This window comes from Battus philenor, unplaced genomic scaffold (genome assembly GCF_028537555.1).
Source record: "Battus philenor isolate CCGP_79_NKW_IND1 unplaced genomic scaffold, ilBatPhil1.0.hap1 SCAF_24, whole genome shotgun sequence".
Lineage (NCBI taxonomy): Eukaryota > Metazoa > Arthropoda > Insecta > Lepidoptera > Papilionidae > Battus > Battus philenor.
The window spans coordinates 4,661,517-4,686,285 of NW_027181687.1; the positions used below are offsets into that span (position 1 = coordinate 4,661,517).

Here is a 24,769-nt window from a genome sequence, read left to right on the forward strand (position 1 = left end):
ATACAAATTTTCAATACCGGAGCGGTAAAAATCAATCGGATTTTATGTAAAATATGTCGACTTTCTCTCTACATTATTTTCCGGTTCCCCTAATACTTATATATGTCTACGGGAATAACCAATATATAATCTTGCGTGATGAATGAAGACACTAGGAGAGAAGGTTAATATTTACATACATTGAAATCTAACTTGCAGATAGTAATAATCTACGGTAACAGCGAACTAAACCTCACACTTGAGAGAAGTGACTACGTAATCAGTAAAATAGGTTAGGATGTTACGTCACGGCCTGAGCTTCGGCGCTTATTCGGCTCTGCATTAGGTCATTAAGGCACTAGTTTGCAGTTGGTGTAAGGGTGTGTGTACACTATGCAGGAACACGGATGTGAGAGTATTTGCAGTCGCTGGATAAACAACGCGACATGCGGGAAGCGTGCGACGTCGGATTCGGAGTGGCGGCCTCTCGATGTTTGTGTACGGACAGCAGATTAGTTAATTTAAGTCGTCCTTTGAATTAAATCAATACTTCTTATTACTTTTTAAATTTAATAACCGTTTAATTCATTTAACATACACTCACTTGAAAGAGCAGTAAGTTATAACCAATAAACCGATTTCAAGTAAACTATTAGAAATAGAAATGTAAATTTACATAGACCAAGATATTGAGATAAATGTGAAATTTTTAAATAAAGTTTATGTATTCGTAAATCTTATGTTGCTGACGGTCCACAAACAAGCACTTGCAAATATTCGACAAGCGTTTTTTTGTAACAAAACTTGCAGTACGTTTTTAGTATAATCACTAGATACGTGTATGTTTTATAAATGTATTAATAAAACTGAATTTAACACGTAGACACAACGTTGTTTACTGTATACGTATACATTTACAATTACATTTTTATGTAATTTCTAAATCTTATTAAATATAATCGTTAGTTAGTCTTACTTATTTGCTAAACATTAATTGGCCATTACAAATAAAAGTTCATAAAACATTCTGTAAATAAAAAAAACGGAGAAAAATTTCAGTGAATAATGATAAGGCCACGAATTTAAATTTCACAAGGAAACTATTAAGAAAAAGCCAAATATACATATGTTAGCGCTAGTATAAAAGTATTTCTATTTCAGAGTTTTACTTTATAGATTAGTACGGTAATAAATTATACAGTATTTTTATATACTTTACAAAAAGTATAAGCTCCATCTGTTTGCATATAGTTCAAAAAAAATTCTGTCTACAGTAGTCTGTTATTGCTCGGATATTTTAAATCAAAAATTCATAGTTAACTTAAACACACACACAGCATTAGATATAATGAATTAGTTACACAGACTAATAATTTTTGTATGTCAAAGAAAAATTGAGTTTGAAAATGATTATATATATTTTTAATTGAAACTGTCAGAACCGAAAGTTGCTACAGGCTTCCCGCGAGCTTGACTATGATCACGTCATCTGGATAGGAAACCGTTAGAGCTTAATTTAAGAATGGTTTCTTTCAAATTAGTTTATAATGCCTTAATTTAAATATTCAAATCTTCTAGTAATCGCTATAAATATTACAATGTGGAAGATGAAATATAAAATATACCCAATTAGACGTTAAAATAGTTGCATTATTATCAACTAGTAAAAAAAAATATTTATATACTATACACTAGCTGCGCCTGCGACTATATCCACGTGGAATTTAAAACAAAAACATGAAGTTAACTTGTTATTTTTTATTTTTTTTACAAATTTCTAAAATAAAAGTAGCAGCTAGCTGCTAATATAAGTCCCGTGAAAATCCGTGCAGTTATTTCATAGATTAGCCCGAACAAACAAGCAGACAAAACTAAAAAAAATATATATAATTTTGCTTGTACCTGGGCTATATTCGATTAGTACTGGACGCTGTTAGCCTTTCTGGCTTTTATAGCTTCTTCGTAGTCAGGGCTTGCGGATCCGCGTCGGCTAGTGTATTATATTGACTAATTGATATCTACTGGGTTTTCGGAGAAGGGTATGTGAACCTTTTCTTCGAAGATATTTTAGAGGAATCGCTATTAGAGTTGGGAAAATATCGTAAGTAAGAAAGGGAACAATATTTAGCCACTTCTGATTAGTGCCAAACACACAGCCTATGTGTTGGGCACTAATCGGTGTAACATAACCCCTGAAGATGCCCCGTGGAGGGGTGAAACACGTGTTGAGTAATTTGGCGGTGGCGGTTGTGTGATTCGCATAGTTTGCCGCATACGCATTTATCAGCGGGCTGGCGGGCGGTGCACTTTATTGCACGACTACCACTGCATGTGCGAAAGTGGCTAAATATTGGTCCTTTTCTTCCATGACTTCCGCGAGGTAACGTCTGATTCCATTAAATAGGAAAGTATCGGTTTTGAGTCACTGGTGAGTGTGGCATAACGTCGCACACGGACAGATGGTATATGTACTGTGATCACATTCACGCATATAGTAAAAATCAGTAAATAATTATATCAACAGATATTTTTTTGTGTATATTACTTTTTAACTTTCTAATATCGTTTTAATATGGCAACAAGATACTAATAAAGATAAACGTGTATTCATAGTTGTGCTAAACGTAAAAAATAACATTAATAGAGTTAACAATTAGAGTGAATACAACTAGAGAGATTGCTTTCCTGCATTCATCGGAAATTAGGTATTCGAAGCACTCGAAGCATTTAATGGTCCGATAGCAAAGTGCCTGAGGGGATTGTGTAATGAACGACGTACTCACTAATGTAAACTGCACATTAGATAGTATCTATATAACCTTCTGCTTTCGCATGGAATACGCTAAATGCTGTACTTTACTCACTTCGTTGGTACTTTTCTTGTCATAAAACAGTTGCAAACTATTTCTCAGCTACCAATAGATCCAGCCGAGATTTTGACCGAACTTACGAGATATCCTAGCGTGACACACCGTGGAGCGACTGCCTATGCGACTTTAGAACTTCATGAAACATTTAACTTAATAGTCGAAGGCATGGCCTTCAAGTTACTCTGCCGTCTTCGTTCCAATGTAGCTGTAATAAACAGAGGTTAGCCGATAAAATGGGTAAGTGTACGCTATGTGGCTTAGTCACTTCGACTAAGCCACATAGCGTGCAAAACAGATGTATGCTGCTCCTTTTTTTTCTTGTTCAACTCCATGAGTGGACAGGATCTTTATCAACATTATAATCTATTACACTTTTTATTTTCTTTTAATACTCATCTTTCGTCCTTCTCAATGTCTTTCATTCCTTTTGTACATCTTCACTCCTTTCTTATTCTTTCCAGGGTTCTACAATTTTACATTTATTATTTTTAATTTATTTATTCTTTGGCTTTGATACATTTGATTTACCGTTGTATTTATTATTAATTCTTATTTATTTTCTTCTATCGCACTTAATTTCAATTTCAATTATGACAGCTGTTTATCGCTCTTGTTTATTATTTTCATTATTCTTGTTCTTATTTATTTATTGATTGATTTTCAACTTACCCTTTTGCAGAAATTCAAAAAGGTCTAGCGACACTCCTCTTTGCTAACCAGTGAGGCAATGTTCACCTCCTTTATTCTTTGGCTGCACCTATTGGAAGGCAATCGCTTTTTAGAAAATCAAAGAAGGCCATCAGCCATCTCTTTCATACTCAGCAAAAAAGGAAAATACGAAGTCGACCTATGAAACGGTTAATTATCCACGGTCGTCTTTGACAGCTGTCGTCAAAATAAACACTACTACTTGCTGCTGTTATTCCATCGAGCCTTGTGTTTCAACTAATAAGGGTAGAAATGAAGCTCTCTATGAGTCATAATAGGAACGGATTTAATACGTTTATTACCGAAAGGCCTTGATAAACAGATCGCAGATCACCCCTATAGTGTTGTTTATTCCTTTATTATATTCATAGTCAACTTCTTTGTTTCTTTATATATATCACCTTTTATCTTTGAATTTTTTTCGGACCTTTTTATTTATGATGAGATTAGTTCCTTTATTATCTTTGTCGACGGTACTTAAAAACTACACCCAATTCTTTTCACACTGTTTTCTATACAATTTTGATATAACGCTGTTTACAGAAAGTAATAAATACACATTTTGCACAGATAGATTTTCTAATTTTTTTTATTCTCATTTTGACGTTTACACAAACCTATATATACGGCCACAAAATAAATTTGGGGGAATATCATAATCCCCTGTATACATAAGCAAACAAACCGTCGGTCAGTTTATTTTCGTATACGTTTAATATGGATATCATTATTATTACTTTTGTACGAGTTTTCGAGAAAATATAAAGAAATTTTTAATCGTACATCATTTTTTATGTTGTGGAATATGTCTCGAATTGTACCTAATTTCACATATATTTATTACACGCTTTTTCGAGCAACGTATCAAACGTGTAAAAAATAGGTGTTTATTGCTACTTACACTTTTGGGATGCCGCTACTGTGCATTTTCGATGGTAAAAGAATAAGGTAAAACCCTATTGTAGTTAAATAATGTATACATCCTAAATTTCCAAGTCGTCATGACTTAAACACAATTTGATTTTGTAGAGAGAGCACTCGCCTTTAATTAAACTATCTAGGCCGCTTGCGCAATCAGCGAAATTCCAATCGCTTCAGAATTCGATTTAAACTATACTCGCATATACTAGCTATGTCATAGCTAAAATTTATATTAAGTAACTCGACTCATCTAGAGAATTTATAGAAACTAACAGAATTAAATCAAACTTGTAATGTCTTATTGACTAATTTACGATGATATGATAGAAATGAAACCTAGAAACTTAATGTAAATATATTATAGTCAGTCAAATGATATTGGCCAATTTAAATATATATGATAACATAATTTAAGAGTTAGTTTTATAATAATTTGGACAGATTGTATGCATAAATAGAGCATGCATGAGCAAAATCTCTTCATAAACTAAAGAATTTAGCTAAAGCAAACATCAACTTCATCAGCAACGGAATTTTAATACAACATTTAAAACTTAGGGAAGTAGGAAGTTGTACACTAAAATAGAGTTGTCACAAAGCACTTAACCTAGCTCTTTTAACTACAACCATGTAGCCGCATGGCGAATCCACGGAATTGAAGTTACGTTTCTATAAAGTCCTAAAGGATTATTAAGCAATCGAGGAAACTATTAAGAAAGTCATAAAGTCAGTGCACATAGACCATTTTTCTAAAATAAATCGTCGTTTTTTTATAATTACATTAAATCAATAAATAATGTGGTCACGTTGAAATACAGCTATTTTTATTTGACTGGAACAGGCCATTAGATTTTGAAAGTTCGACGTCTGGGTACCTAGTTTCTTTTAACATAAAAGTCATATTCGCAGTTGTAATCATACGCCATTCATCGTCTCTTTCATTCGTAATCTGTTACTTTCACACTCCGTTCGGATACACGTTTCGTATTTTGAAATCGCATGTCCATCATGTAATGTACATTCGGATACACATTAGATCCATTAGGTTATAATCCATTAGGAATTTAATATTCATAATACATGCTGCAGTACATACCGTATGTGCAACTAAATCCATGCATTTTGGGAAATGGACCCGCACCGGACATGTAACATGCTTCAATCACAGAGCACACTCGAGAGAGCTGTATTTACTCTGTACATGAAGTCCTCTATGTCCATTGTAACTCACGCCAATTTAACGTTACGACTGCTTTCAAATTGAACATTAACGACCTCCCGTGGGCTGTTTAGACTACGCTGTTTGTAATTGTTGTTATTTTATACACACAGTGAAACATTTTTGAAAATTATAATTCTGAATATTCATTGCTGATTATAAAATTTGTCTCACGGAGGAAATGTTTTTTCAATATTAACAAAATTAACGTTTCCAATTTTATTATAAATAATTAATAACAAAATAACTCTTTGGTTTGTTCGTTCGTCATTTATATAGCTACGTAAATAAAAAATATATGTACGACGGAAGGACAACTGAAAGAATTGTTATCGTGGAATGAAATGAGTATGAATGTGTGTTTAAGTAGTTTTTGCGCAGAATTTTTTTTAAAAAACCAAATAATGTCAGAAAGTATCTTATAACTTTTTGCCACAATTTATTCTTTGCGGTTTGTTGTGTTTTTCAAACCAATCTCAGAAGCAACAGTTCCAGAATTATACCAGTGATTTAAGAATAAGTTTTAAATTAATATAAAAAGTTTGGTATATCACAATTCACGCTGCAGAAACTCTTGATAAAACGCTTTAAAGATCCGTAACATGAATACCAAACTTTCATTTATTAAGTATATTAATCTTAGAGCCCATCAGGAAGCTTAAATATTTTACCAATTCTTTCCAACGCTATCATATGAAGCTGTAACTTGGGTTACTATAGAAGCTATAAATAAGCCGAGGAAGGCTCAAAAGAAAAAAGACAGGTTACTCGCGCGTATTACCCTAATCCAAGCCACCTAATATCTAAGCCACCAAAATTTAAAAAAAAAGCTAAAATTGTATAAATGCTGCTTTGTAATGTTTATAATATTTGAACCAGTAGCCTCCTTGAATACCTCCACTATATCTCTGGCCTCTATGTTTCGAAGAAAAAATTGGGGTTCGCTTTGTTTTTTATTGTATATAAATTCTTCTACAAATTACTTTTTTTAGTCTATTCGGTAATATTTTCAAGTTTTCACAATAAGTTTTTTTTTTCGTGGAACCTATTTGTAATTAAAATATTAATTAAAGCCGTCAAATCTATCTTAAAAATACATAAATATTATGTAAAAAATGGATTTAAATGTGTTAACAAATTTCGTGGAGGCATCTCAATATTAATTGGATTTTGAATGTGGGTCACATGACGTGTCGCGTCCAGCACTGGTAACCCGCTATTTCCCGTGCGCTGCCGAGTCAACATAATGGATGAGCACTGCATTTGGCGAGCGCCCAAAATTTACTGCTAGGAACTGTATGTACGAACAGCGCACGTATGTTGCGAGTAATAGATACTGCCCCCGTAATGGTAGCCAGGAGCCAATACCGCTGATATGCTGCAAACTTTATTTCTAACTAATAGCCCTCGTGTAATAATTCTGTGAATATTTCCAGCGAAATATCACGTGAATCGTGTTTATTATTTAGTTTACATTTCGCATTTTTAAAATAAGAATCAATGGTATGTTTTTTTATTTATTAATTGTTGCTTGCCAGTCTTGTAATTTTTTAAATGTTAGACTTAAGTCGAATAAATGGTGTAGGTCTGACTAGGATTACTTTAATTAAATTACTCCTTGTTACTATTTCTTCATATCATTCATATCCGTTTCTAAGTACAGATTTTATAAAGTGTGATTGATTCCATAACCAAACATCGAATACTCAAGTAAAAGCTTTACCGGTGATCGGGAATCAAGGATTTGAAATATATTACAAAATTTTTTTTAATAGGCTGGTAATTTTCGGCAGAACAAAGTTGGCATGGACAGATAATATTTAATTTGAATTAGTTTTCTATCTAAATTTTCATTTTAGCGTTGGGATCTCCCAAGACACTGATATGCTTTCAAATTAATATAAAAAGACTCCCCAAAAATTGTATTATCCTAGAAGATTTTTATAATCGCCTAAATTATACTAGCGATGTCACAAAGCTGATATCTTTTAAATTAAACTTCCGAGAATATTTCTCCAACTAACATGCAATCAGAAAAAGTGAATAGTATTGTATGTATGGTATAATCTCAACAAACTTTTGAACGTTTTATTGGAAATAAATCGCAAATAAGTTAACTTTAACAATGATAAAAATGTCATTAGGAACTCAACACTGTGTATTCATCTGATCGAATTTGCTACAGCGAATTTTAGATAAAGGTTGCCAAATAAATTCTATCCTCGTATGTCACTTCGCAATGAAACAACACTCGATAGAGACGTTATTCTCGAGTCCATTGGCAATTTTCCAAACTAAGTTTCCTTGTAAGTCGATTTGCTAAGATGTTCTTCGTAGATAAATAGTTTTTAAATATATCACCACCATCGTTTCAGCCATAGAACTTCTATTATTGAACATACACTCCCCCGCGTCTTATAGATTTCTAACAATACTTGTTAAAAGCGGCCTGTATACATCGTCTTTTTATTTCTAATGCGGTCTTATAGAGAAACCCCGAGCATAGCCCTCTCCATGGTCTGTTGAGCAACCGTGAGCTTGCCTATAAGGCTTAGAGTGAGAGTTCACATTTCTATGTGTAAAACATGTATATAGCGAAGTAATTGATTTTTTATATATATTACTATTATGTTATTTTACATATTATTCTTTTTTTTTTTACCAAAGACTTCGTAAATTACAGTTCTGTGCCTGTCGCAGTCTTATAGAGAAAATAAATAAAGTCATTTTATATTATTCGTATTTATCATCTTAAAACAGAGGTCCTTAGTAAAAATATTTTTTTTTGTTAAAAAATTATTTTGTTTTTTAAACTGATTGGCTGTGAGTTCCGAATGTCTGACTTACTAGTTAATCCAAGCTATTCTAAGTTAATTATTGATTTTGAATAATGGGAGAACCTAATCATTAATTTCATTCTCATTAGTTAAGTATCATAACTAGCATTATTAAGTTAAGCCCGTGTCTTAACTTCAAGCTATACCGGAACCGGAACACTTACAAATTTGACAGAATCAACTAATTTGTAATGAGATTATATTTTCACTGTTTAAAAGATGTTTTGTCTCAACCTACTTCAAGCGAAAGTGTGAATAAAAGTACAATATATGAGTGAAATATAATATATCAAACATATATTTTACTTCTCTTGATGATTATTAAAAATCTGGTCCATAATTGATGACAGAACTTCTGAGTAATTCTTTCAGACGCTTGTTGATAAGTGTTTACATTTCACAAATTTTAAAGTGTAATAAAACGATTCATATAAACATGTTGTTCAAAATAATCGAAACTCGATGAATAATTGCAGCCTAAAATGATTCTTTTCAGAGCCGCATGTGTTTTGCGAGCCGTTGTCTGACATTGAAAGATCTGTAAATATTTTATTAATATCACATAATTTATAACGTAACCTATTTTAATTTATATTTATTAATTACAAAGGTATACGCGCACATATACTCTGTAGATTGTTGCTTTGTATAATGTGGAAACTACGACACGATTACTTGTTAAAATAACTTACTATATGGCAGTCAGTTATGTTTACTTCCGGATAGGAATATATTTGTAATTTGCATATTTTTCTTTTAAGTCTGTTTAAATGACACATGGGAGAATTTTTTATATTTAAAACGTATTCTTCTTTTTTTCAGCTAATAGGTGCCCGCTGTATGGCATAGACCTCCACCAAAGAACACCACGATGACCGGTCTTGCTTTGTCCGCTACCAACGACTTCCTGCGAGCTTAGCTGTGTCGTCGGTCCCCCTAGCGAGACGCCTACACAAGCTGTGCCTACCAACTCGTGGTCGCGACTCGAGAACCTTGAAAAAATAATCATTTAAAATACGATACGATACGATACGATACGATATCTGGTGAAGTTATTGCTGCTAACCGGTTATGGTTTTTACAGCTTCATCTAAATGGAACCCGTAGAACAGGGGTCTACGGGCCGAAATTTTATGGGCTGCGGAACGTACCACAGTAGCGGCGATGACGACCAAACGTGAAAGACTATAACCGTATAGGTGTATAGTGTAGTGTATGTATGTGTTTGTTATGTAACGCGAAGCGAGGACTACACGGCGGTCGGGAGTGACACGGGCCTCTCCGGACCGCCCACGCTTTATACGAATTAGGCGGACGCGGCCGCCGTATTATGAGTAAGTGAGTAGTGCATGTAAGTGCATCGAAATCGACGAGAATCGATGTGAGAGTTACGTCATAATGTGAGAGAGGGGAAGCAAAGTTTATTTAAACTCTGCTTTGAGAGCGGCGAGTAGGGCCGAGTGTTCTGCGATACACATAAAGCGCTCCGAGGGACCGGAGGCTTTACGTAGTTTCGCAGCGAGAATGGAGACCTCGTCAAGATCTATATTGGCGAGGTATTGTGCCAAGGATTTGAGATCCTCGGCTGGTGAAGGGGACCCGGTGGCGGGTTTGGTGGGTTTCGGTTGCTCACGGGCAACCGGCGGAGCGGTAGGGAGTGAGGCGGGCTTGCTTCTCGGGTAGAGAGGCTTCGCCCAAGCTGAAGTGGCCGGCGGGGGTGGCGGGGGAGTAAGTTTCGAAGTGGGCTTCGAAACTATTGCCGCGGGGGCTGAGGTGGGGGGACGGACTGCGTTTTTTGAGGGGCGCGGGGGGCGGCGGCCTGTGCGGCGTTTTTTAGGCGCCTTAAGACAGCCCTTATAGTTGGCTGGGTGGCCTTCGGATTTGCAGAGCACGCACGCGGGCGGCGTCTCTGTAACAGCGGGACGAGGGCAATCTGTTGTCCCGTGGTCCCCTAGGCACTTGACGCACCGAGGGCGGGAGAAACAGTTGCGGGCGGAGTGCCCGTAGAGTTGACATCTGTGGCATTGCCCGACGATGCCTCTACGGTGTGGTGCCTCGAATGAGACACCTGACAGGGAGCAGATATCTTTGAGGGCAAAGATACGCTTCCCTTCGGCGGAGAGTTCTAAGGTAGCCATGATGAGTGGCATGGGGAGTTTGGTGCGAAGCGACGACATGCGCTTCGCATCAATTATTGGAAGACCCGCCTGTTTGGGGTCGTCGATGACATCGGCGACATCAATTTCAAGCGGGAGGCCGCGGATAACGACACGAAGTCGTTTTTCTTCGGGGAGGGCATACGTGTGGAAGGAGATGCTTTCCTCACGTAAATATCTAGTGAAACGACGGAAGTCGTCTACAGTTAGGGTGTTGACCATAATACCTTGAGTGGTATTTTTGGCCTTTGATTTGCCCATGTCATTGGCGAGGAGCCATGAGTGGACTGATTTCCACGCTTGCTTATCGTGGAGAAAGACGGGCGGCGGGGGTTTATTTCCGCTAGGTTGAGGGACTTGAGCGGACCTTTGATCGGTCGGGTTAGAGGAGGTAGCCGTCGGAGATGGTTTGCGGACGGCTTTTTTCGGAGGGGAGGCAGTTTTAGAACTGTCCTGGTGCGTAGGCGAAAGAGTAGCTCGCAGTGAGCGCTTCCTCTTGCCTGTGACGAGTGTGAACTCGTCAAACCGGGACGCAGATTTCGACTCGTCAATCTCCATCTCCGAGTCCGAGTCGAGAAACTCGGACCCGGAGGTGTAGTCCGACGAGTCGTCTTCCGCGTCCGGCTTTTTTACAGGAAGAGGCTGCTTCTCGTAACGAACTGGGGTGTCCGGTGACTGCGGAGAGTCACTCGTGAAGCGAGATGGGTGATCCTTCGCGCCAGCCTTGGATTTGGCGGCCTTTGAAGACTTAGGGGGAGATTTTAAATCGAATGGAGGACCCGTGTAGTGACGCCATGATTGCGCCATTGTAAATGTGTATAAGGAACACGCGACACCTCCCTGCCTTACGACAGAGAGGGAGGGCGGGGGTTATCGCACGCACGGAACGATATAGAGCGTGGGAACGCGAAATCTAATTGAAGTGACCTCTGAGGTCACACTGAGTTCCCCTGTGCCGGACAGCGGTGTCCGGCGAGAGGTAAACCCGCGTCACTGAGCGTCACAGCGCAATCATTTAAAACTCGAGAAAATGTATTTAATGGAATCAGGCGTTACCTTGCGGAAGTCCATCCTAAGTAAGAAAAGGACCACTATTTAGCCACTTCCGCACATGCAGTGGTAATCGTGCAGCAAAGTGCACCGCCCGCCAGCCCGTTTATAAATATGTATGCGGTAAACAATGAAACAATGCGAATTACACAACTGCCACCGTTAATTCACTTAACACGTGTTTCACCCCTCCACGGACAAACACAGAGTAAAATATAGACTTTGTGTTTGGCACTAATCGGTGTAACATAACTCCTGAAGATGTCCTTTGTTGCACGATTACCACTGCATGTGCGGAAGTGGCTAAATATTGGTCCTTTTTTTACTCGAGAAAATGTATTCGTAATTTTGTTAAAAACTGGAGTTCAAATATGTTATTGGTTTTAATTTATAATTTACTGTATAGCATTCCTGTTCCGCGGCTTAGATTTGTAGCATTGTTAATAGCCCTAATAGTTGAATATAGTAAATTTCCATTAAACTCCTGCGAGTTAATCCCCAATAGGGGAACGTGCAATGTGATTTACACACGAAATTATAATTGAATTTATTGAGATGAACGTTTAAATTTTGTACGTAATTTCTTCCGTATTGTTTATATGATAATGTCTATATTGCTTTATTTAGAATCTCTGACTAAGTTATGGTTTTTATGCAAGTAATTCACAAGCTTTATCTCTTATTCGAAGATATTTTTAGAGTAATAAGTAAGTAATATGTTTGAATTGAAGCATTGAATTGAAATTGAACAGATTGCTTAAAACTTCGGTACAAAATGAAAGGAAAAGGAACATACTGGTTGATAATATACCTAAGAAAGTCAGGTCTACAACTGCAAAAAATAGCGTTGTCACACGACGAATACAAATCGTTATACGACGTGCCTTGTCAGATCACTTTTATGGTCAGCCCAGCAACTACATCCATCATATAAAAATGTCTGGTTGAAAGTGGAAAAGGGGGCGGGCAAGGAGGATAAGATTAACATGACTTCGAAGCCGCATTACGCTATCTAAAGCGGTAACAGATTTTTCACTGTCAATTGTCATAAGCATCCCATCACGATATCCTAGTCAAAAAGAAATGGTTATTTATTATTTAAAAACTTACCATTCGAATGAATGTATAACACAATATGTACAACACGCAGTTAATTTTAGATTTTTGATATTTATAGACCACCTAGAGAAAACAAATATTTATACACAAGGAATATTCCACATCATAAATTGGATATCAAAAAATAAATAATTATTATGGAAGCCGAACATTAGCCTAAATTATATAGCTCAGCGGTAAAGGACTGAGACTTGCAATCGCATGTCTCGGGTTCAATTCTCGAGTTACTTATGTAATTTACACTTTGTGCAACAGTTATGTAGGATTACTATCCCATCATCATAATACTACATTGCGATCACTCGCCTGCCATGCATGGCGATAATGGTATATCCTCCATAGATAACTTTGAGGCCTTGCAGTGAGCAACTACGGGTTCGATTTCTTAGACTATTTAATGACACATCTGATTAGCCTTAAAAATACATAACAGTAATTACAAAATGAAAAAAAGTAAATAAAACTTTCATTTTCACTACCAAAAACCATCACGCTGTATAAAAATATCACATTAACACTGTACAAAAATAACAAGTGCAACACCTACTGTAATAAGACGAGATAAGTTAATCTAACTTGGTTGTTATATAAAAAGGATGGGTATATTTACTTTATAATGTGCGTGAATGTGACCACCAATACAAAAAATTTAGTTTATTAGTATTTTTAGCAATAAAAAGGTGATTTATATGTTTTTAATAAGCAATTCACGTCATTGAAAATAGGAGTATAAACTTTATAGATTTTTGTTGACAAATGAGCGTACATTCAAAATACATTTAATCCTTTGAAGATTTGACGCCTATGATCGATCACGATATATCACGAAATTATTTGAAAATATATTAACCTTACTGTTTGTTTAATTCTTTGTTTTAACCCAATAATGTCTCATGGTAATGTATATATATATATATATAAATAAAATTATTGTATTGAATGAGCTGTGATTTTTGCAGGGAGAGATTTAAAGAAAACGTAGTGTCAGAATGTCATATATGAACTCCACGGCCTATACATAACAACTATAATACAGATAATATTAGAAATATTCTGTTTTAAACATCAAGTTGTAACCCTCTTCTTGATAATATATCTGTAGAGATACATCAGATAAAAAAATAGTGGCATCTATTTTGAACGCAAATTCAGTTTTTTCTGTTGGTATCCTTGGGTCTTAAAAGTCAAGTGGTATGAATATTAAAGTAAGATTTAAAAAAATCTGCCAAGTTAAGGGTGAAATTAATTATATAGGATTGCCACTGCTCACGAACAAGTGTCCAGAGGATGGGAAGCAGCGTCCATAATATCACTGAGCTACTATGGGTTGAAACAATGACGACGACATTTATTACCCGATCTTAAAGTTTTATTTTTATTTTATAGTAAAATTACAAATGTTACAAACATTAATAAAAAATTTGTATCTTTAAATAAAAAAAATATTAACGATGTACTTTCAACGATTTTAATTTTAGATGTTTTTTTTCAAAATACTAACATTTAGTCATTTAATTTTGATTTTAATCTAACTACTGATTGTGTAATGCTTGTGTACACCAATGCTTTCTCGACAAACAATATACCGGCAATGCGTTAGCAAATATTAATTATAACATCAACTATATTGTTGGTTACATTAAAGTTAATTATTAATTACGTGTTGTCTGTATAAATACATCTCCATGTTCTCATAATAACAAGAATTTGTAGCTTAAAAGATTACTTATTATGTTATGGCGCCTTTGAAAAGTAAATTAATAAATATTTAAAATTTTTAATCTCATAAAAATTTACAATCTATAAAATATAATACAACTTATCTGATTGAAGTGGTTGTGGGCATGATGATTGAAGTGGTCGTGGTAGTTGCAGTAAGTTTCTAGAGTAGAGACCGCGTACTGGCATGCAGGACATTCGCAGTCTAGGTAAACAGAGGACCTTGAATAGGTCATCGGAAGACGCTGGATGCAGGGTGCTTCCTGTCTTATTTGAAATCTTTGTGGGAGGCCATTGTCCAATGGAAGACGATCTATATATGACAATGGTGTTAAATGTTTGAAATAATAAGTTTTGTTATTCTCTATTATTCGGAGTACATGTATTCAGAAATGGATCCTAGCTATGAGATATGTGTATGCTATATGTAAATAAATAATACAATATATTTACTATGTAATCCTTATATAAAATTAAATAAATACATTTACAAAACTTTTAAGTTAAACGGTTTTTTGATACCCATATTGTGGTGGTTGTGGAAAAATTTGTACCTAGTCCGCCATATTGGAACGGCGTCCATCTTGAATTTTAAATTTTGACATAATCATCGTGTTTTACTAGTGTAGCCCTTTCATTTGATACCCATATTGAGGGGGTTAAGGAAAAATATGTAATCCGCCATTTTGTATCGGCGGCCATCTTAGATTTATAATGTTATTGATTTTATTATATTGTATTGTCATCTAAATTAAATGGGTGTACCAAATTTCAGATCAATCTGACAACGGGAAGGTGCCTAAATTTCAATTTCTAATTTTGACCCAAATAAACAAATTCCGTACGGGACGAACTAAATAAAACCGTTTAAAAAGTAGATTAATAACCCTATCAACTATAGATGTGAATAAAAATTATTAAAAAATCAGGGCTGTTATCAATGATATATATACAGATAAGTAGTGTGGATTAGGTAAAGAATAAGCTTACCCTTAAGGAAATTAGTTTCTAGAGTATGAACAACAGCGTCCTCTGTATACCATCACACCGCACTGGCATATACTTACATGAATGACCCAACATGATCAATCATCATCACCATTTCTACTGTGGGACGTTCACTGCTAGGCACAGATATCCTTTCCTCCTGTTATCAATATGTTCCAACTGTATTAAGAACGATTTTGCAAGTGATCCCTAAAAATAATTATGGTACATTTTAAATTAATTTTAAAGTTATAATTGGGTAAGGTTATTGCTGTAACACTGAAAAAGGAATATTTGTAATATTTTTTATAAATAACTTAAAAAGATTCCTGATTTTGTTGCGGGCTCTTCTCAAATACATACTTTCAGGATGTCATTATTGGCTCAAGATCATCCAGAGAGAGTTACGCCGCGAGACTGATTCTGAAATTAGGTGATCCGCAGAAGAAGCAAGATCACTGACTAAGCTTGAAGAAATGCCGGTCTGCAGTGATGTCGATAGGAGCACATGGCACGAGTAACATATGGCCGTTTCGGTTAGAAATATTTTCGAGTGTGGCATCGAACTGATTGACACGGCGTTGTAAGGTCAAGGATCGTCGGTGGAAATTTTTGGGGGAGAACTATGCCTTACAGTGGCCAACTATCAGCTGATATGGTGATGATGACTGTGAAGCTCTTTTTCATTCTATACAAGTTATCAGACATAAATAACGAATAAACTGCGTTAACAAGTGATATTAAAACTTTTGTGATTAATAATATAAAATTGATTACCCATAGATGTAATGCGAAAAATTTCATCAACCTCAAATTCAATTTCTGATAATTTCATACGTACAAAAGCCATCAAAATTTACATTAACCCGCAAATATGCATTATATTGAAACAATTAATAATAATCATTAGCGATGTATATAAACATTGGATAATTAATGCCTGCGAGCTATGAATGTGTTATTTCAGTTGTAGCTTACAAAGGCGTGATAGATTACTGGAGGTACATTCGCAGTGAACTAAAACTAACATTATACGGATAGTGGTCAAATATGTTACAATTTTAGAAGCATTATACACGGCATCTATTTGATATCACATTTAATAAGTAGTCGTTTAGTAGTAGAAAATTAGTAGTAATTTAGTAGTAATACATGTAAACTATAGTAATTTAGTAGTAATTTTTCTTACCGCTAGTCAATAAATAAACAAACATATACAATAGAAATAAATATCATGTTAAAGGTAGATTTATTTATTATTAAGTAAGTTATATTAAATATACCATTTATCTATAAATAGGTACCTAAATCTATGGATACACTAGGATACAGAGTGATTAGTCTTAGGCATAAAGGCTTTAAAGACGTGAATGTGTAGTCCATTTACTGTCAATTAATAAATGATACACTCTGTAGAATAATCCTAAATTAGAAATAATATATATATAGCGTTATGACAGCATGTTAAGAAAAAGTGTTTATTTTTTTATTTGGACTATTACAAATTAAAATAAATTATTATACTATCTGTGCCAGCGGACTTTGTAATGCTTGAAGTTATTGGCCCATCGAATTCTATTAGAAAAAATAAATTATTGTAACATTTTTCAGAGTGATAATTTTATACAGAGTGATGGGGAATATAGGCCTTAAAGATTTTTGTTCACCAAATTGCTAAACGTTCACCCTTTCAAAGCTTTTACATCTTTAACCAAACATCCTGTATATATACTCATACGTAACCTCGAGTTTTCGATTGAATCGTTCATTTCCAACCTCGGCAAATGAACGAAAATGTCTTTATTTTTATTTATATTTACTACCTTATAAGGCGATTTGCTACCAATAATAATCAACTATAAAATACGAGAAACTGGGCTCCTTTTTAAAAATCAGCGCTATAGTAGGAGTAAAGCAAATAAATTTTGCAATATATAGCTGAGTCAGTGTTCCCTTTTTTGGTACATGATGATATCTTTATTTTATGAAACATTGACATAAAAAACACTTACATAACTCTTAAATTTCATCCAAAAGGGCAACTGTTGAGCTTCTGGTCGGCTCTTCTCAACAGATCAGCATTTCTAGCAGGTTGTAGTTTACTATAATGTTAAAATAATGTATAATTCAAAGCGCATATAAATGCCTACTTGAATAAAGATACTTGAAATTTTAATTTGAATTGGTAAAATTTTTTAGCTAAGATATTTTTTTACGTTCCTTTCTTGCCTTGTCGATCTTTGCAGGGAAACATATAAAAGTTTGCACTAAGAGCTTTAATTTTTAAATCGAAATAAAATGATGTTAGTTTTTAATTTTGATTGATATTTTTAATTGTATGTTTTTCAATATTAGTGCATAAAATAAAAAATAAACGTAATTTTTGGCATTTTCAACGTTATATATTGCACGAATTTATAGATGAACTTATATTATAACTTTCTAAACTCAGGTTTTTTTATTATATTATTAAGAAGTTAAGAATAGTTAGAAAACTACTTTAGTAGTCATAAAATAGGTTCACGAAGTTAAATCATTTAGATTAATTTCAATAGCGCTGTACCTATAATTTTTAAAACTGCTAGCGCTCACATTACATATTTTTTTCGTTTTCAAGCTTTGGTGGTATTATTGAGTTTTTACTGTAAATATCTCGTAGATTAACGAGAGTAACAACACTTTATATTTTAGTTTCAAGAATGCAATACTTTTCTTTTAAAATCCTCGACGACACTTTCTTTTGATCAACATCATTATCATGTCAACCATAAGGTACTCGTATATACTGCTAGACATAGGTCTTCTCTATATATTTCCAATAGGACCGGTACAAAACTACGATCATCTGTCTACCTTGGTGCTAAAAATTCTACGCTAGGCTTGCCCGTTCGTCTTCTCCTCTTCAGAATCTTAAGGTCCCAGCAAACTTCTTTTCTGTGCGCTGTGTTGTCTGCGCCCTACTACTGTTTTGATAAAAACAAATTATTAAGTAAATGTTCTTTTTTTAAACGCTTTCACTTTAATTTCTGTCTTTTTTTTTCTTATTTAGATAGCAATGCTTTGACTGGATTGACAAATGTAGTCATTTTTCACGAATCACGGTGGACTCAAAAGAGATTTTAAAGCGTTCGGTATCTTTGTGCCCGTTGGCAGCTATCCAACAAGGCTACCTTTTAGCGAGATTTGCTTTTCATTTAAACGAATGACACTCTGATTCGAGCCTGGATTGTAAGGTAAAACGTTCCTGTGACAGCTGAAATCCTTTACGAGATAAAATTTCGTTATACATTTATCAACGAATTTTTTTTCTATTCAACTAATCTCATTGACATTTTGATTAGTAATTTGGGTTGAATTATACGAATATTTGTATAAGCGAATAAAACATCATTATTATTTTTTGTTAAACACCGCATTTTTGATACACTTCTTAAACACATTTGTTTAATATGTGGTTGCAAGGTGAATGAGCCTTTTGTAAAACATGATAGGTTTTGTAATTTGAAATCCTGCATTTGTTGTGGTCGTAAAATATGACATTTTATCCCATTATTTCACAAATAATACCAATCTTTAAAAACAGGCCTCCCTCAAAGTTTGTCACGATTAAAAGTTTTGCGATGCCGGCTTTCAGCGACTTCCCTTGACTATGTGGTTGGTCCATCTAGTAGTTAGTGGACCCTCTCAACGTCTAATGTTATGTGGTCGTCATTTGAGAATCTTTCGGCTTCTACTGCTCTCCGTAATCGTAATGGGTATTCGCACATGACGCGGAGAAGGTTGCCTTGGAATACAATTTTAAAATACGCTATAAATGGTAAAGCATATTTGCGACCAGTTAAAAACCTAGCTTATATTGTTGCTCGGAATTACAAAATTTAAGATTGGGATGTCTCATCTTTGCCATATTAACATCTTAATAAAATAATATTACATCAATTCGATGAACTTTAAACTAAAGTTATGGCAAAAATAACTAATTAAAAAGCTTCAGAGATCCCTCATAATTGAAGTTTGTGAACTCTACAAAAGTTGCTTTAAGCAGTTTATTTACGTCAAGAATATAAACAAAACGAAATTTTGACCGCAAATAAGTCCCGCACAACTAAGGTGGACAAGTAGGTCGTAAATCAAGTCAACTAAATTACTTTGAATAAATTCATAGTGAATTTATTTTAAATGCGAAGATGGTCTGAGCTAGAGATATTATAGCAAAATCTCTTAGCAACTTAGTTAAGGATTTAGGCTTGTCATGTACGATAAACGGACGATTTTTGGAACAGGATTTCAAAGCAGCATTAGTAGGATATTTTAAAATTTGGATAGGTAAGGAGACGAGTATGATTGGTGAAGATAAAAGATGCTTTGCATGGTCTTAAACCTGACACGTAAATCATCAGCCCTGAGCAACGAACCTTTTAAAGGAAAGCTGAAAAGTTACGTCTCATTTTATCGTTTTTTTACCAGATTGGAAGATAACCAAGCCCTCGAATCGCTTAGGCAGACATTGTAAAGAGGTTCAATGGCCTCTGATATTCAACCGTAGATTAAGCTGTCATTACGTGTTTTTTTTTTTTTTTTCTTTTTTTTATGACCCCCGCTATTGGGGGCCTCTCGTTCCCCTATCTTAGGTGGGACAGGGACTTATTTTTCAATTTATTTTTTCACAGTTATTTTTATTTTCATACTCTTCTGTCGTTCATCACATACTCTTTCGGTCTTGTCTGTCTTTCGTGCTACATTTCTACTTTCTTTCTCGTTCGCTCTATTCGTCTGACATTCTTCCCTTTTTTTCTTTTGACATTTAATTTGTAATTTTGATTAACATTTTCTTATCATTGTAACTTATACTATAATTATCACATATTTGTTCTCTTAGCCTTTTATTTTGTTTTATCTTTTTTATAAATTGTTTGTTTTGTTTCTTTCAATCGCTTTTTTGGCGATTTCTCTGCATAGGGATATAAATGTCGTTTTGTTTTCGCCACCAATCAGGGAGGGTATTGTCTCCTCCCTGATTTGAACCCCAGACCGGCACTCGAAGCCGAACCGGAGTCCCCCGAATGCGGGACACCGGGCCACAAGGTGGATCACGGTCTGGTCCACGCCCGGTTCACAGAAGCACGAGGGGTCCTCCTTGAGCTTAAACCTATGAAGGTACTCAGAGAACCCCCCGTGCCCCGTGAAGAGCTGGGCCAAGACCGCGTCCACCTCGATGCTGCGGAGCACGCGGTAGGCTGAGACGGCGTCCGGGAAAAACATCCTCGTTACCGAAGCCGTCGTTCCTTCCACATACCTCCTGTTCCATTCGTCGAGCGACTCCAGTCTCAGTTGCCGCTTGACGAATGAAACAGGGCATCTCTCGTACTCTGGTCGTCTTTTACTCTTCAGGGCCGCTTCCTTGGCCAGCTGGTCCGCCCTCTCGTTCCCCTCCATCCCCGCGTGCGCTTTCACCCAGAACAACCTTACATCCTTCCCTTTTTCTCTCGCTTTCATTACATTCTCCTTCACTCTTAACGCTAAGGGATGGAGGGTGTCCGATCTTGCGACAGTTTCGAGAGCGGACCGCGAGTCGCTCAGTACGGCGCAGACTTGCGCCGACTCGCCGGCCGCGTACCCTGTTGCCTCAGCTAGAGCCAGCAGCTCTGCCTGGTGAACGGTGCAGAAGTTGCCCAACTTGAGTTTCTTTGTGTATGACTCTACGGCGCCCCGCTTGACGCAGAACGCCGCACCCACCTTATCCTCTATGCGGCTGCCGTCGGTATAAATTACCAGATCGGCAGCCGCGGTGGCAAGTCGGACTTCCTCCGCACTTTCCCCCAGACAGGAGAACTCCACACCAACTTGACCAGACGGGTGTGGTAGTCTCAGGTAGCTGACCGGTACCTCCAGGTCTCGGTCCTTTACCACCTGCCGGGAATGACCCTTTCTAATTTCAAATAAGCGGGCTGCTTCTTGGACCCGAAGGTCCAGGGGAAGCAACCCGGCAAGTATAAGGGCCGAGTGCAGGGACGCGGTCCTGTGGGTCCTCGCGATCTTCTGCGCGAAGCCCCGCTGGACCGCGCCCAACTGCCTGCGGACCAGCAGCTTCCTAGCCGCCGGCGCCCATGCACTCGCTGCATACAAAATCGTCGGCTCCAGCACCGCCAGATACATCGTTCTGATCACCTCCGAGTTCAGACCCCAAGATACCTTCGCAGCCCTGCACAGCTGACGATAGAGGCCCTGTGCCTTCTTGCTCACGTTCTTCACGTGACTGTTGAACGTGAGCCTATCGTCAACTGTGAGGCCTAGTATCCGGACCTCCCCAGTCCGGCCAAGCGGCTCATCTCCCATGCTCAGTAATGGGTAGTCGAACTTTAGCTTGTTGGTTAGCACCATCACCTTGGTTTTGTGTGGTGCGAACCTCAGCTTGTTCCTGACCCCCCACTCATGAACATGGGCGAGAACGGCGTTGGCCCGACTCGAGATGTCCTGGGCCTTCTGCCCCGAGAAGACCAGCACGACGTCATCTGCGAACGCCTGGCAGTGTGTCCCGGTCTTTGCCACCTCCTCCAGGAGAGGGTTGATGAGGAGGGTCCAGAAGGTTGGGCCGCCTACGGATCCCTGCACTGTCATTACGTGTTTAGCATTTCGACTTGAGAATACCCAAGAGGAGCCTCGTCCTAATCGGCTTCTGGTTTAGATCTAAGATCAGTACCACGTTGCAAAGCACTAATAAAAGAAGAAGTGGTTAGATAAATAATAAGAAAATGTTCATTAGAAAAACAAAATCAATTTAAATATTAAATTCCGTAAACGAGTGGAACATTTACGTCTAAAAAATTATAACAAACATTTTAAGTTACGAACATAAATTCTACCGATATAGTTTTTGTTTAAGCGCAGTAGAATGGAGTCGGCTGCAGTCATTTGTCACGTTGAAATGGAACAACATCTGAACGTTCCCGCTGGTATCTCCGGAACACTTACTGGCAATGTTCCACGGATTGTTGCTTTTGTTTTACTTGTATAGCGTTAATTTCGCTTAAGGATATTAGGTTTATTTTTACGCAACGGATAGCGCAGCTCGAGTAGATGGAGAGAGAGAGAGAGAGAATAATACAAATCAAGCAGAGTGCAGAACATATAATTATCGTTTTGGTTATATGAAATTACAGGCTAATTATGCAAAATAAATAATAGCTTAACTAACTATACTTTGATTACAATCCTCTATAATAAGGAAAAAAATAATATCATCATCTTTGGATATATAAATAATTTATTTAATTTAAGTATTTTTTTTAGTTTTCTTAAATTTAAATCATTATTAGATAAATTTTGACATAATACTAATCTAAGCATAAATTTATTTCATTTTTTTAAACATTAATATGCTGTGATTGTATGCATTTTTTTATTTATTTAATTAAACGTAAAAAAGGGTAATTGTCTACAATTTGTTTACGCTAAGTGAACATTCTATAAATATGTATTATATGTAACACAAATAAGTTTATTTCATTATTAAAGCCAGTTATGTTTTTTAGTTGTTGTGCGTGAGCACACTCAATATAGGTATGAGTATTCATATACATAAATACACACATACATACATTCAAAATTATCATAACTTGGATACTTCAGTGGATTAACGTAAAGCTGGATATCTACCAAAATAAACAACACTTAAGTTAAGGCTTGTATGTTAAACTATCAGCTATTCGGAATTTGTGTTGCTACTATTGTATACTATAGTATAAAATTTATTTAAAGCATACGGTTATTTAGTTTAGTTTAGTTGTTGATATTCGTTAATTTTTTTTAATAATGCTATTATTTTATGATAATATGAGACTGTATTTCACATTTAAAGATATTTTTATGGTCCCCGCTATTAGAAATCTCCCGTACAACTGCTGCCTTGGTAAAATTCGTAAATATTTATTCACATTATTATTTTTTTTAAAAAGCTATGTTGTTAGGACGTAATTCTATACAACTTTCAAGTGCATTGAATCTTATTACTTAATGAGGCTAACGCCTTGTTGTTAATATAGCCATATTTTACTTTAGATAATATTTAAATGTTTATTGGAATCAAGCGTTATTTTGCGGAAGTCCATCCTAAGTAAGAAAAGGACCAATATTTAGCCACTTCCATACATGCAGTGGTATGTAGTATAGTGGTATAATAAATGCATTTATCAGCGGGCTCGCGTGCGGTGCACTTTGTTGCACGACTACCACTGCATGTGCGGAAGTGGCTAAATATTGGTCCTATTCTTACTTAATATATAAATGTGTTCTGTGTACATTATATATTTATCGAGTAATCGTAGCCCAGTGGTATGAGATTGAGACTTGTGATCATAAGTCCCAGGTTCGTTACCCGGGATAGTCTTATATGTAATTCATACTTTGTGCATTCATTATATAGGCTTTCAATTGCTAACCAACAAGATTCAAGATAATGGGCAGCAGCATCCTCTGCATACCATAATACCACACTGCACCAACCCGCCTGTCAAGCGTGGCGATTATCTTCCCTCCGCCAAAGATACGTTTGCGAGCCGCCTATGCCTTTTTTCTATAAAATGAGATGACGACAACGGAATAGAAGATAAAAATTCTATTATACTCTATAAAAAAGCTAAATTGAAAATGTGCAAAGTATTCCATATTTGTGTTACATTTATCAATTTAGTATTTATAAAAAAAGTTGAATTTCCATTCTTATAATCTGATTTGTAATGAGTATAGACAGAGAATATCAATCGAGTAAAAGTTTTATAGTCAAAAATGTACTGTTATCAATTAAGCGTCCTGTCCCCTACTGCGGCAGCAATATGTCAGTGATTACATTGAACTAGAACGAGATGATATTTAACTTTAACCGACAACGTCTGTGAGCAAATATGACCTCAAGTTGCAATAAAAAAAGTTCTCTTAGGGTCTATATGACCCCTAAAGCACTAATTGAAACTCTCGTACAAAGAGTACCGCAGTTACCATGTTAAAGAAAAACCAATGTTATATGAGCAATATTACAAATATTGCCAACATAACCACACACATACGTGTATATATATATAAATATATATATACTATCTGAATTCTCTTACAATTATTTAATATGACGATTATTTTGATAAAAAAATTAAACACTTCTTCCGCTAGGGTACGATAAGCTCTGTCAATAATGACGAGAATTTACGCACA

At 36.0% G+C, this 24,769-nt stretch overlaps 1 protein-coding gene across 1 annotated transcript; it reads right to left on the bottom strand.

Annotated features, from left to right (window-relative positions):
- Window positions 1-9,955: 9,955 nt before the first annotated feature.
- On the bottom strand, window positions 9,956-11,497 carry LOC137924508 (uncharacterized). Its single transcript, XM_068767894.1, has one exon. It carries the CDS (start codon window positions 11,495-11,497, stop codon window positions 9,956-9,958), a length of 1,542 nt encoding a protein of 513 aa, XP_068623995.1.
- Between the last annotated feature and the right edge of the window lie 13,272 nt (window positions 11,498-24,769).

Coding starts and splice junctions, on each gene's coding strand:
- LOC137924508 (XM_068767894.1), bottom strand. CDS start 11,497: ATGGCGCAATCATGGCGTCACTACACGGGTCCTCCATTCGATTTAAAA.